At 38.5% G+C, this 14,529-nt stretch overlaps 1 protein-coding gene across 3 annotated transcripts in view; it reads left to right on the top strand.

Annotated features, from left to right (window-relative positions):
- The window catches only part of YLPM1 (YLP motif containing 1), a 78,469-nt gene that overhangs the window by 13,707 nt on the left and 50,233 nt on the right, over positions 1-14,529 (top strand). For all 3 annotated transcript variants that reach the window (XR_011648304.1, XR_011648303.1, XM_004455161.5), the window contains exons 2-4: positions 4,936-5,172; positions 6,198-6,377; positions 10,027-11,018. Coding sequence is in view for 1 of the 3 variants with exons in the window: in XM_004455161.5 (XP_004455218.2) it covers positions 4,936-5,172; positions 6,198-6,377; positions 10,027-11,018 (1,409 nt within the window). In the remaining 2 variants the exon portion in view is untranslated. The remainder of the gene's footprint in view (positions 1-4,935; positions 5,173-6,197; positions 6,378-10,026; positions 11,019-14,529) is intronic.

Raw genomic sequence — 14,529 nt, 5'->3', positions numbered from 1 at the left:
TTTATTTCTCTCCCTTTCCCCCACCCCAGTTGTCTGTTCTCTATGTCCATTCGCTGTGTGTTCTTCTGTGTCCGCTTGTATTCTTGTCAGCGGCACCGGGAAACTCTCTCTTTTTTGTTGCGCCATCTTGCTGTGTCAGCTCTCCGTGTGTGCGGCACCATTCCTGGGCAGGCTGAACTTTTTTCGTGTGGGGTGTCTCTCCTTACGGGGCGCACTCCTTGCGTGTGGGGCTCCCCTATGCGGGGGACACCCCTGTGTGGCACAGCACTCCTTGAGCGCATCAGCACTGTGCATAGGCCGGCTCCACACAGGAGGCCCTGGGTTTGAACCCTGGACCTCCCATGTGGTAGGCGGATGCTCTATCCGTTGAGCCAAATCCAATTCCTGGGAGTTGACTTTTGTGTTTACTGACATGTAGATTATTGTAAACCTTGGCAGGAGCAGTTTCATAGTGACTGAAGCCATATTTGAAGAGTGATGTAAAGTGAGGAAATGGGAATGGTGGGTATATACATCTCTTTCAAGAAGTTTGACTGAAAGAGAGAGAGGAAAAGAGAGAATAAGGCCAGGACGTAGAAGAGGTGAAATAAAGGAACATTTTTTAAAAAGGTTAGGACTAAGATTATCTGACCCTAATTCCTGGAGTAGAATGCAAACATCAAAAAAAGATTTAGGATAGGGAAGCAAATGGGGCTCAACTAATAGAGTATCCATCTGCCGTACGGAGGGTCCAGGGTTTGATCCCTAGGCACAGTGCTGCCATGCGCAAGGAGCGCCCCCGCCTAGGGGTGTCCCATGTGCAAGGAATGTGCCCCACAAGGAGAGCCATGCTGCGTAAAAAAAGCGCAGCCTGCCCAGGAGTGGCACCGCACACATGGAGAGGCTGACACAGCAAGATGACACAACAAAAAAGAGATGCGGTTTCCCAGCGCCACCTGGTAATGCAAGCAGACACAGAAGAACACACAGCAAATGGACACAGAGAGCAGAAAACGGGAAGAAGGGGAGAGAAATAAGTAAAATCTTAAATAAAAAAAAAAGATTTAGGATAGAGAAGCGGATGTGGTTCAAGCAATTGGGCTCCTGTCTACCATATAGGAGGTCCAGGGTTTCATACCCGGGGCCTCCTGGTGAAGGCAAGCTGGCCCGTGTGGTGAACTGGTCCATGCGGACAGTTGGCACAGCAAGATGACACAACAAACAGAGACACAGAGGAGAGACAATAAGATACACAGCAGACCAGGGAGCTGAGGTGGCACAAAAAAATGGTTGCCTCTCTCCCACTCCAGAAGGTCCCAGGATTTGTTCCCGGAGCCGCCTAATGAGAATATAAACAGACACAGAAGAACGCACAGCAAATTGACACAGAGAGCAGACAGTGGAGGAAGGGGGGAGAAATAAATAATAAAAGCTTTTAAAAATAAAAAATAAACCCCAGGTATTGGTTCTTCTGAGGGGTACATAGACCCACAGGTTCTATGGTCATGGCAGATGGAGTTCAGTGCCATGTCAGTTGGCCCTACTTTGGAGTTTGTGTTTCTGTGTGATGGAGCTGGGCTCAGATGTGATCTTTGTTCACAAGCCTCTCCTGTTACTTTTACCGGAACTGTAGTAGGTGCTGGGGTTTAATATATACCCAGGGGACCTGAATCTCTGGGCTGACCATGTGATAGCCAGGCCCTGAGCCTCAACAGACTTCAGCTCCTACACTCTGGTTTATTGGACTTACCCACTCAGCTAACATGGAGTTGAAGAAGGTCAACCACCACACCAGGGAGCCAAGAGTGCCTACAGCTGAAAGCAGGAGGATTGCATCCAGCATCCATGTGGAATCTAAGGCCTCTCTTGATATAGAAGTGGAGTGGACACAACCATTCCAAGGTCCACAGGATGGAGGAATGGAGTGTGGATTAGAGTGGACTTACTGATATTCTATTAATGAACTATCGTGATTAGTAATCGAAGAAAATGTGGCATTGGTGTGGAGAAAGTGGCCATGGTGGCTGCTGGGGGTAGGGAGTGGGAGGAAGAAATGTGATGTGGGGGCGTTTTGGGGACTTGGAGTTGTCCTGGGTGGTGCTGCAGGGACAGTTACCGGACATTGTATGTCCTCCCATGGCCCACTGGGTGGAATGTGGGAGAGTGTGGGCTATGCTGTAGACAATTGACCATGAGGTGCAGCGGTGCTCAGAGATGTATTCACCAAATGCAATGAATGTCTCATGATAATGGAGGAGATTGTTGCTATGGGGGGGAGGAGTGGGGTGAGGGGGGTGGGGGGGTATATGGGGACCTCATATTTTTTGAATGTAATATTAAAAGAATAAATAAAGCCAAAAAATTTTTAAAAATTAAAAAAAATATATAAAAAATAAATGCTATTTTTAAAAAAGATTTAGGATGTAAGACATACAACATTCAGTATTAGCCATTTATAACAATTAACTTGGATAAAGAGGGTAACCTTCCAAATTAATCTTTTAAAATATCACACACACACTTCTACTCTCCTCCTTTTTATTTCCTTTAGTACCTAGTTCAGTACTGTACAGGTAGCAAGTGGTTGGTAGTAAATTAGCATCTCTTTTGGGGGATAAATTAGCTGCATAAATTAGCACCTTAGTTGGTGAGGATATTTGTGACAAATAGTTCTTACAGCCTTTGCTTTTTAACTCCCTTCATTCAATCTCTTTTAGTTCCCTTTTTAAATCACATATGCTATGATTTTCTCCTACCAGTGAACCAATATCCCTTATGAGATGGAATTGTCTGATAGGATGGGACAGTTAGAGGAACTGACTCCTAGTCCCAGCTTCATTAGCAAGTTCAGGCAGATTTTTTCCTTTCTAAAATAGAAAGCTAATTACCTTCCTCTAGGGGTCTCTGAAGACATTTCTGAGTGTTGTCATTATTCATTTGTAGAGCTTCAAACAGGTATTGAAGCCTAGTCCCAGAACTGAGTTAGATCTGTTTTCTGCTTATTGGGTTCATATTAAATAGAAATTGGCATATGAGGTTTACTACTGTCAGTGATTCAGCAAGTACTTGAGCCCCTAACAAGGTTCTTAGCTCTGTCTAAGACAGAGATGGGAAGCATGAGAATCAGGTGGGTGCAAATTGATAGACTCTGGAGGTATACAGTCTTCATATCTGTAGTCTCTAGTTTATGAAAGATAGTGTGCATTTTGTATCCTTTAGTGATGCTGTCAGAGCAACTAAGAAAGAAATCTTTTAACTTATTTTTGAAAGAGACAGAGCTGAGTAATTTTGTGAGCGCTCAGGTAAGCCTGTTGGTATTTTTAGTATTTTCCTAAAATAATGGAAGAGAGTTGAAAATAGGAACTAAATTATTGTTGACTATCATAGTCACTGCAATTTTTAATGTTGATTAGTAAAAGTAATTATATCTTGGGAACTGATGATTATGTGTATTATAATTAAAAACAAAACAAAAGAATCATGTGCCAAAATTTAGTGACATGGAGCTAATTCTTCCCAATAGATTGGAACAAGTTTCAGAGTAATAGAAATGAGTGGCCTAGAAGGAAGGTCTTCATCAGCAATCATTTATTGACATCCTACTGTGTGCATAAGCACCAGATAGTATAAAATAACTCTCCCCCAAGAAAATTGCATTCTACAAATGAAAAAAATAGTTTAAAAAGTAGTATGTTTATTGGGGATGGTGGCAGTATATGTTATGTATATTTTATGCATCCATTTGCAAGATTGAAGAGGTTATACAATAAAATATTATCATAGGAAATCCTAGTTATCAAAGGTAATTGGATTAGTAATTGGCTAAGTAAAATCCACTTACCACAGGGACAAAAAGTTCATTAATTTTTACTTTTTGTAAAAAATTAGATTAAAACACAATCTTGAATTACAAAGCTCAAAATGATGAAAATGTTTTATTTAATGGAATTGTTACACATGAAATTACAGTTGAGTCCTAGAATGAACAAAGAATAAAGTATAGGTTGTTTCTGTGCTATAATTAAAATGTTTGTGACAAAATTGTATGGCAATAGTATATACTACCTTTATATATAAATACAGGAAAAATATTCTAGGGATATATAAATTTTCACCAGGGCTATTTTTCAACCTTTGGTATTCAGATCATTTCCTTTTTCAGTTACTATTGTAAAAATTCTCTTTGGTTCTTAACTGGTATGAGTTCTGGCAGATCCTCATCTGTCATTAATGAGTTTGGAAGGTCTGCAACATCACTTTCATCGATTTCATAAAATCTTGCATCTTTGTAATAATCTCACATACTTGTAGTGGAAGTATATGCTGTTAATCATAGAGGTATATAGGGAAACCCAAAACAAGCCTCCAGAAAATTAAAGTACATTATAATTTAGATGACAAGACTTTTAAACTAATTAGAAAACATTTTAAAACACACCACATTCTAATGTATGTGTGTATACCTGACTTTGGATAGAATGATAATAAAATAGGTGCTTGAAAGAAAGAGGAGCACTGGAGGAGAGAGTCAGAAAGAGAGGAGGTAGGACTACTTGGTTGTATTCATTAATTAAAGAACTCCTAAGGGTAAATATGCAAAGCTAAGGACAGGTTAAAAACAAGTAGCTATGAATACTGAAAAAGTTAACCTTGATCATTTATCAAAAAGATTCTTCCCATTTCCAAGTGCGTGCATTTTAAGAGAATAGAGGAATATGTTGACTTCATGTGTATGCTTTAATTTAAATTTATAAATTTGGGAAAGGAATTGAAAATTTTCTCTAGCCTATTTATTGATTAAGATCTTGTTTTAATTAGTTGTCTTTCTTAGTCTAGCTTTGTCTTTTCTTACAAATAGACTAATGAACATAGACACAAGTGTAATTTCTTGTCAGCTCCAAGTTGCAGAGATGCCAGTATTGTCAATTAAAGTTCTTAAAATGGTTTCTTTGGTAGGAACAGCAGCAGTATTGGTACCGACAGCACCTGCTTAGTTTGCAACAAAGGACAAAAGTGCATTTGCCAGGACACAAAAAGAGTCCTGTCGTAGCAAAGGATACACCAGAGCCAGTGAAAGAAGAAGTTGCAGTACCTGCTACCAGTCAAGTACCAGAACCCCCTCAATCTGAGGAACCTCCATTACCTCCCCCTAATGAAGAGGTGCCACCTCCTCTCCCACCTGAGGAACCCCAGGTAACCATATACTTAATTATTTGGTATTTACTAAATTTTGCCCTTTTTTTTGGGAGGGGGGTTCACTTATGTACATTTATATACACAAATGGATATTTTGTTTCATGTGGTTTTTTTTTGTTCATTTGTTTTTTACATTTCATTTCGTTTTAAACTTTTGGCTATAGTAATTTATATGCAACTCAAAATTTCCCATTTTAACCACTTTCAAGTATACAATTCAGTGGTAATAATTACATCATATGTTTTAAAGTACATATAAAATTCCATTTGTGGAATAATCATCTGCCTTATCGGGTTTAGAAAAGGAAATTTTTTCCTGGTTTAACTGAGAGTGAAAAATTAGACACTTCTGAATTGAGTGTCTGTTAACCACTAAAGGGATGCCAGGATGGTTTTATATAGACAACACAGGGCAGTAGTTAAAGTCTTCAGCTGTAGAGTCAAGCTGCCCAGGCTGGAGTCCAGACACTGCCACTTGCTGGTGGTGACTCTGGCCAAGTTAGTTAAGCATCCTGTACTTAAATTTCTTCATCTGCAAAACAGGCAGATTTAAACAGTGCCTGTCTAATAGACCTGTTGAAGCATTAAATGTGATGATCTTTGTCGCTTGGTGTAATGAGTGGCATATAGGAAGTTCTCACATTGGTTCGAAGATATTGTTCTCCCTACTGTCTTATGTGTAAACTGTACTGAAACATAATGATTACAATGTAGTCCTTTGGTGGAAAGTGACTAAAGTGAAAAAGGAAAGGATTACTTTGGAAGCTTATCCATAGAGTGAAAAGTACGGCAATTGAAGGGTCACTTTTTACTGGGAAGATTGTTATCCTATTAAGAACAGTAAGATTATTCCATTGAAGCCTGTGGAATTTATAGATTCCTTTGTACCAGTATCCATGATAACAGTAGAGATAAAGCTAGGTGTTTATCTAATTTTATAGTACCTATATAAAATATTCTTGCTTTTTATTAATTTGTTTACTGTGTTATGATTCATATAAAAATGTGTCCTTTATCTTTAGTCTGAGGATCCAGAAGAGGATGCCAGGTTAAAACAGTTGCAGGCTGCAGCAGCACACTGGCAGCAGCACCAGCAACATCGGGTTGGCTTCCAGTATCAGGGAATAATGCAGAAGCACACTCAATTGCAGCAGATCCTACAACAGTACCAGCAGATTATACAGCAGCCACCACATATACAGGCGAGTGCTTCCTCATTTGACAAATAGGAAGTTGTTCCAAGAAGTTTGTTATTCCTGAAAGAAATTTGAGTTTGAAGTATTAAAGATAGTGAATTTTGCCAATTAGATGTTTCCCAAGGGATGCCCAAGTACTTATCTGTCACATTACCCTGGAGGCTTGGGAAGTATGGTATAATATAAAGGCTCTTGAGAGGGGTGGTGTAATGGAGTCTCCTATCATGTCATCCCAAGCTCGATGTTAGAGTACTCCTGCTGAGAAATTTAAGAACCAGCAATTTTTACCACCTTCAGGCATACCTTGGAGATATTGTGGGTTCAGTTCCAGGCCACTGCTATAAAGTGAATATTGTGATAAAGTACATCACATGAATTTTTTGGTTTCCTTGGGCATATAAAAGTTATTATTTATACTATTCTGTAGTTCATTAAATGTGCAGTGGCATTATATTTTAAAAAGTGGTGTATATACCTTAATTAAAAAAATACTTTATGGAGTGGGTGTAGCTCAGTGGTTAAGCACCTGCTTTGTGGGTATGAGGTCCTAGATTCAATCCCTGGTACCACCTTAAAAAAATTACATTACTGAGAAAAAATGTTAACCATTACCTGAGTCTTCAGCAAGGTGTAATGTTTTTGCTGGGGGATGGTCTTGCCTCAGTGTTGATGGCTGCTGACTGATCAGGGTGGTGGTTACTGAAGTTTGGGATGACTGTGGCAATTTCTTAAAATAAGCAAAAGTGAAGTTTGCTCCACTGATTGATTCTTCCTTTGATGAAAGATTTCTCTGTAGCATGGGAGGCTGTATGACAGCATTTTACCCACAGTAGAACTTCTTTCAAAATTAAAAGTCCATTCTCTCAAACTCTGCTACTGCTTTATCAACTAGTTGACTCTTCTTTCTTGAAAGATATTTTCTGTAACATGCAAGGCTGTTTGACAGCATTTTACCCACTGTAGAATATCTTTCAAAATTAAGAATCTATCTTCTCAGACTCTGCCACTGCTTTATCAACTAAGTTAATATAATATTCTAAATCCTTTGTTATAATTTCAACTGTTCACATCACTTGCACTAGGAGTAGATTCCATCTCAAGAAACCACTTTCTTTGGTCATCCATAAGAAGCAGCTCCTCATCCGTTCAAGTTGTATCATGAGATTGCAGCAGTTCAGTTACATCTTCAGTCTCTACTTCTATAATAATTCTAGTTCTTGTGCTGTTTCTACCCCACCTACAATTACTTCCTCCACTGAAGTCTTGAACCTCTCAAAGTCATCTATGAGGATTAGAATCAACTTCTCCTAAACTCCTTTTAATGTTGATATTTTGATCTGCTCCCATGAATCACAAATGTTCTTTAAAAAAAAAAATTTATTTATTTACCCCCCCCTTGCGGCATGTTCCATTCTTCTGTCTCTTCTTTGTGTCCATTTGCTGCACATTTTTTCTGTATCTGCTTGTATCCCTTTGCTGTATCATCTTGTTGCACCAGCTCTCCATGGTGCATGGGCCGTCAGCTCTCCATGGTGCACGGGCCAGCTTGCCTTCACAAGGAGGCGCTGGGACGTGAACCCAGGGTCTTCTGTATGGTAGATGGGAGCCCAACTAGTTGAGCCACAGCCACTTCCCACAAATGTTCTTAATGGCATCTAGAATGGTGAATCCTTTTCAGAAGGTTTTTAATTTAATTTGGCCAAATCCATCAGAGCAATCACTATCTAAGGCAGCTATTGCCTTATGAAATGTAATTCTTAAATAATAATACTTAAGAGTTGAAGTGACTCCTTGATCTCTGGGCTGCAGAAATATGTTGTGTTAGCAGGTATGAAAACAATATTCATCTCACTGTACATCTATCTCCATCAGAGCTCATGTGTTACCAGGTGCATTGTCAGTGAGCAGTCATATTTGGAAAGTAATCTTTTTCTGAACAGCAGATCTCAACAATGGGCTTAAAATATTCAGTAAACCATGTTGTAAACAGATGTGGTGTCATTCAGGCTTTGTGGTTCCATTTATAGAATACAGGCAGAGTAGATTTAGCATAATTCATAAGGGACCTAGGATTTTTGGAAAGGTAAATTAGCATTGGCTATGACTTAAAGTCACCAACTGCATTAGCCTCTAATATTAGAGTCAGCCTTTCATTGGAAGCTTTGAAACCAGGCATTGACTTCTCTCTAGCTATGAAAGTCCTAGATGGCATTTTCTTCCACTATAAGACTGTTAACATTTACATTGAAAATCTGTTCAGCATAGCCACCTTTATCAGTTTTCTTGGCTAGATCTTCTGGATAACTTTCTGTAGCTTCCCATCAGCACTTGCTGCGTTACCTTGCACTTTACTTTATGGAAATGTCTTCTTTCCTTAAACCTCATGAACCAACCTCTACTTAGCTTCTGATTTTTCTTCTGTAGCTTCATCACTTCTCTCAGCCTTCATAGTATTGAAAAGAGTTAGGGCCTTGCTTTGGATTAGGCTTTGGCTTAAGGGAATGCTATGGCTCTTTTGATTTTCTATCTAGACCAGTAAAACTTTCTCCATATCAGCAATAGGCTTTTTCACTTTCTTATCATTCTTGTGTTCACTGGAATAGCACTTTTAATTTGCTTCAAGAACTTTTCCTTTGCAGTCACAGCTTGGCTAACTGGTGCAAAAGCCCTAGCTTTTGATCTGTCTTGGCTTTTGACATACCTTCCTCACTAAGCTTAATCCTTTCTAGGTTTTGACTTAAAGTGAGAGAATTGTGACTCTTTCACTTGAACACGTAGAGGCCACTGTAGGGTTATTAACTGAACTAATTTCCATATTGGGGAACCAGCTGGTTGGTGGATCAGTAAGAACACACACAACATTTATCAATTAAATGGGCCGTCTTAGAGGGACACCATTCATGGTGCCCCCAGACAGTTACAATATAACATCAGTGATCACAGATCACCCTAACAGATATAATAATAATAAAAATGTTTGAAATATTGAGAGAATTTTATCAAAATGTGACACAGACACGAAGTGAGCACACGTTGGAAAAAGGGTGTCCATAAACTTGCTCAACACCAGATTGCCGTAGAGCATTTCAATTTGTAAAAATATATTATCTGCAAGCAGTAAAGCAAAGCATGATAAAATGAGGGGTGCCTGTAGTTATAAGTTAACCTGTCTTTTGCCTACAAACACACAGCAATAGGCAAATAAATAAGCCACCAAAAGAAGACCTATAACAAACAACAACAAAACCTAAGCAAATACACTGTAAAAGAAAGTGACTTAAATACTTGTTTGACTTGTGTCTTTGAGATATTATTTTGTGTCTTTATGTCTGTAATAGTAGATCTTTTTTCAAGTTGTTACAATAATCAATAGTAATATTAAAAACTTGAAAATTACTCATTGCTGAGATAGATATTTACTTTAGTATTTGGTTGGTTTGTCCAATTCTCTGATAACATATAAATAAGTCAAAGGAAAAAGAGAAAATGAACATTATTGAAAGGATTTAACAAACTGATCCTCAACCTCCAAAAGTCTTTAGTGTTTAATTTTTTTAAGGCTTCAAATGCCCTCAGTTCATTAACAATTTAAATTTAGCTTATGATTAATTCTTATATGATTGTCTTGAAATAATTTTTATCCCTTTATTTGTAGACCATGTCTATAGATGTACAGCTGCGGCACTATGAGATGCAGCAGCAACAGTTTCAACATCTCTACCAAGAATGGGAGCGAGAGTTTCAGCTATGGGAAGAACAGCTCCATTCCTATCCTCATAAAGATCAGCTTCAGGAGTATGAGAAGCAGTGGAAAACATGGCAGGGGCACATGAAAGCCTCTCAGACCTATCTCCAGGAGAAAGTCAATTCATTTCAAAACATGAAAAATCAGTATATGGGGAACATGTCAATGCCACCTCCTTTTGTTCCATATTCTCAGATGCCTCCACCTCTACCAACAATGCCCCCTCCGGTATTGCCTCCATCATTACCACCACCAGTGATGCCCCCTGCCCTACCTGCTACTGTGCCACCCCCTGGCATGCCCCCACCTGTCATGCCACCTTCTCTGCCAACCTCTGTGCCCCCACCAGGGATGCCTCCATCTCTCTCTTCTACAGGGCCACCACCAGTTCTTCCCCCACCTTCCCTCTCTTCTGCAGGGCCACCACCAGTTCTTCCCCCACCATCTCTCTCTTCAACAGCACCGCCACCTGTTATGCCCCTCCCACCATTGTCTTCAGCCACACCTCCTCCAGGAATACCTCCCCCTGGGGTTCCACAAGGGATACCTCCTCAGTTAACAGCAGCTCCAGTACCACCAGCTTCCAGTTCTCAGAGCTCACAAGTTCCAGAGAAACCTAGACCAGCACTACTTCCCACTCCTGTGTCTTTTGGCTCAACCCCACCCTCAACTTACCATCCTCCATTGCAGTCAGCTATTGGTGCATCAGAACAAGTGAATTCTAAAGGTCCTCTGAACAAGTCCTCTCTGCCATATAGTACATATTCATCTGAGCAAGGACTTGGGGAATCTTCGGCTGCTCCATCTCAGCCAGTTGCAGTTAAGGACATGCCAGTGAGGTCAGGTGGACTGCTTCCAGATCCTCCTAGAAGCAGTTACTTGGAAGGTCCAAGAGGCCCAAGGTAGGTCTGCTTTTTTTTTTTTCAGTTTGATTTGTTGACTTAGGCTACATAGGTCTTCAGAGAGCTTCATTAATATTATTTTATTATTCTCTTTTATGTGCTTTTATTTTTTATATATTCCTGATACAAAATTAACCATTAGTATCGTTAGCTTATTAGAAATAACATAACAAAATCTAGAAATGTCCCGTTTATTTGAAGTCATTACCTTTATATCCTATATGTACAGGTTGTAGTCCAGAATGAGCTTAGTGTTTTAAAGTAATGTTTATCAATTTCTCAATGACTTCAGCTTCAAAAGCAATATTTATGGAATATATTGTATCTCTTTCTTGCTTTTAATTTATTTGACAATTGAACTGGTGACTACTGTTTGTTAGAGAATATGCCAACTCTTGGGGATGAAGATGAACAAGCCAATATTCTAGTGATATAAAGCAATGAAATTTAGTGTAAAGGTAAATGGGACTCTGTTTTGTTCAGCAAATATTTGTTAAGTTCCTGCTCAGTGCTAGGCCCTGGGGTTACAGTAGTGAATATAACAGAACAGACCAAATCTCTGACCTCATGGGCATTTATATTTTCCTCAGTTAGGGAGATGTCTTTCTTTTGTTTGAATCACATTTTTATTTAGAAAAGAAAACAAAAATATTAGTATACTTTCTAAATTTTTTCTCTTCATGCCTTTTAAAAAGGGTTAAGTTTGGTTTTCTAACGTTGTAAAAATCTTTTTCTCCCCAAGTTGACCTAAGTGCTAATTTTCATATAGAAAAATATCTTCAGTTTTTTTTTTCAGTTGGAAATTATAAAAGAAATACATACTTATATGAAATTCAGACATTATAGGAAAGTATAGAAATAGGTAAAAGTCACCTAATTCCACCATCTGGAGATAATTGTTTTAATTTTTATGTTATAAAAATAGGGTCACACTGAGCATATCTTAAAGGTATTTTTTTCTACTTTTCAGTATATTGGTTATCTTTCCATCTTAGCATCAGTGGATCTACATCATTTTAAATTTAAACCTAATTTAAGAAGATAGAGGCAATAACATGCAATTCTCTGTGTACCAGGAGGCTTTGCTAGAGACTTGGCATATATTAACTTCATGTAGTCTTGTCAACTGTTTATGAAATAGGCAGGTTCTCCTGCATTTACCCTTTACAAACTGAGGCTGAGAGGGTTAGATAACCTACTTGGAGTAATGTAGCTGGGAGAGTAGGACTGAGTCCAGTCACATGCTACTATGGAAGTATGACTCAATAATATTTATACTGTCAGTGATTACAAATACAGTTGAAGTCTTGATTTATTTGGCATGTGTATTAGTCAGCCAAGGGGGTGCTGATGCAAAGTACCAGAAATTTCTTGGCTTTTATAAAAGGTATTTATTTGGGGTTAAAGTTTACAATCCCAAGGCTGTGGAAAGTTCAACTCAAGGTACCATAAGAGGTACTTTTCACCAAAGTCAGCTGCCATGTGTTGAGGCAAGATGACAGGTGATCTCTGCTGGTCTCTCAGGTCTTCCTATATCAGTCTCTAGCATAGACATCTTTCTTTCTGGGCCTGCCCAGCTGCTCAACTGCTCTGTTCTCTTCAGTTGCAAATTATGGGGTGAATAGCTCATCTCTCCCCAGTGCCCTAGGATCAAACATGATAGAGCTCCCTCTCTCTTCTCATGTGTCTTCTTTAGTGAGTGTCTGTTTATATAGGCCATCAAGGGGGTGAGGACCCAACCTGAGTCATGCCTTACTGATGTGGTAGAGTCAAAGCCTTAGTCTTAACAGGTAATGTAATCAAAGATATCATAGGTGAATTTAATATAATCAAAGGGTACCACACCCAGAGGATAGATTAGTTTACAGGCATAATCTTTCTCTTTCTGGGATAATCTCTAACTGCTACAGCATGAATATCTTGAATTCCTACTTAACTCCTGGATTGAGTCTTGGCCTTTTAGTTCAGTTGACTAATTTGTACAGAGGAGTATATTCTTAACACCTCCTCAAACACAAATTTTCTGCTCCTTTGTTTTCTGTGGTATTGATGTTTTCTTTTGCCTACCAAATCGTAGCTAAATTTAGGACCTGTTTTAATTTTTTCTTGCCTCAAAGGTACAGTTAATAACTTTAGTGTTCAAAAAGATATTAGCATTTATCTAGTACAGTACAATACATGCCTCTATGGTAACTCACATTTGGTTTGTGTTTTAGTTAGTCATGGTAGCTCTTGGCATCTATTATCTTAATTATTCCTCTTAGCGATCTTATGAGGTAATAAATAGATAAGGAAAGCTGAGATTTGGATAAATAGCTCCAGATGACAGCTATTATAGTAAAGGTTGAGATGGGGTTAGAAACAAGACCCTCTGATCTACTTTTAAGTTTATCATACTTTCTTAACAAGCAGGTATTGGACTCCACTTGAACATTTGCATTGCAAGAAGGATCACTGCCATATAAGGAATCAACAGTTTTCTAGAAAATGTATTTCTTACACTGAACCTAAATGTGTTGCTGTAATTTCTACCTGTTGATTCTAGATATGCCTCTGTGGAGCAGCACAGAACGAGTTATCCCTCTTCTGTACTGTGTCCCATGTTTGTTTAAAGACTACCTTCATTTCCCCCCCCATCCATCCTGCCTTATCCACTCTGCCCTGCCATCATACAAACTCAAATTCTCTTTCGTTTTCACACTTATATTTGTTCTAGCTTCCTCCTGTTATGCTAACTGTCCTTTGATGCCCTTTGGTTTGTCATTCTCCTTCAAAATGAACATTTCAGTTGTAGAGGACTAGTACCAACTTTGTTATAATGTACTTAGATAGCTTAACATCACTTTTTTTGGTTGTATTTTTGTCAGCACTGTCACAGTGTTGACTCATGTTGAGTTTAACATCATCTTGGCTTCTGAGATCTTTTCACATTAACTATTATTAAACCAAGTCCTCCCCTGAATTTTCAGTTTTTGTTGTGATTTATTTTGTTTCTTTTTCTAGTTTTAGTCTTTATTTTTACATTTCATTTAGTTAGGTTTGTTCCTTCATTCTAATCTGCTGAAATCTTAATGAATGTTAATTCTTTGTTTTAGTTATGCGATCTCCTTCCTCATCTTTTTCACCTGCAAATTTGTCAAGGAAAGGATGGCTTTTTGTGTTCTTGTCTAGGATCCTGATCAGAAGTTTCAAAAACTTCTCAAAGCAACTTATGTCATTACCATTTCTATCACCCTTTCACTTCTTTTGCTCACTTGGCCTTTTATAGAGTACAGTTTGTGACTATTACCCAGGCATAGTTCTTTGATCTCGTTTGTACTTAAGTTAAAAAAAAAAAAAGGGAAGTTGATTAGAGAAAGAGACTGGGCGAGGAATAAGCCACACTGTTAAGAAAACTCATGAACTAATTTAGTTGAATTCACATTTTGCTATAAACAAATAACTGAGATGACAAAGCACTTAACTTGAAAAAAAAAAAACCCAGCAAAGTGGGATAGAAAAAAAATGTTGA

Source organism: Dasypus novemcinctus, chromosome 3 (assembly GCF_030445035.2).
Source record: "Dasypus novemcinctus isolate mDasNov1 chromosome 3, mDasNov1.1.hap2, whole genome shotgun sequence".
Lineage (NCBI taxonomy): Eukaryota > Metazoa > Chordata > Mammalia > Cingulata > Dasypodidae > Dasypus > Dasypus novemcinctus.
Note: the sequence above shows the minus strand (reverse complement) of the source record. Positions and strands in the feature narration are given on the sequence as shown.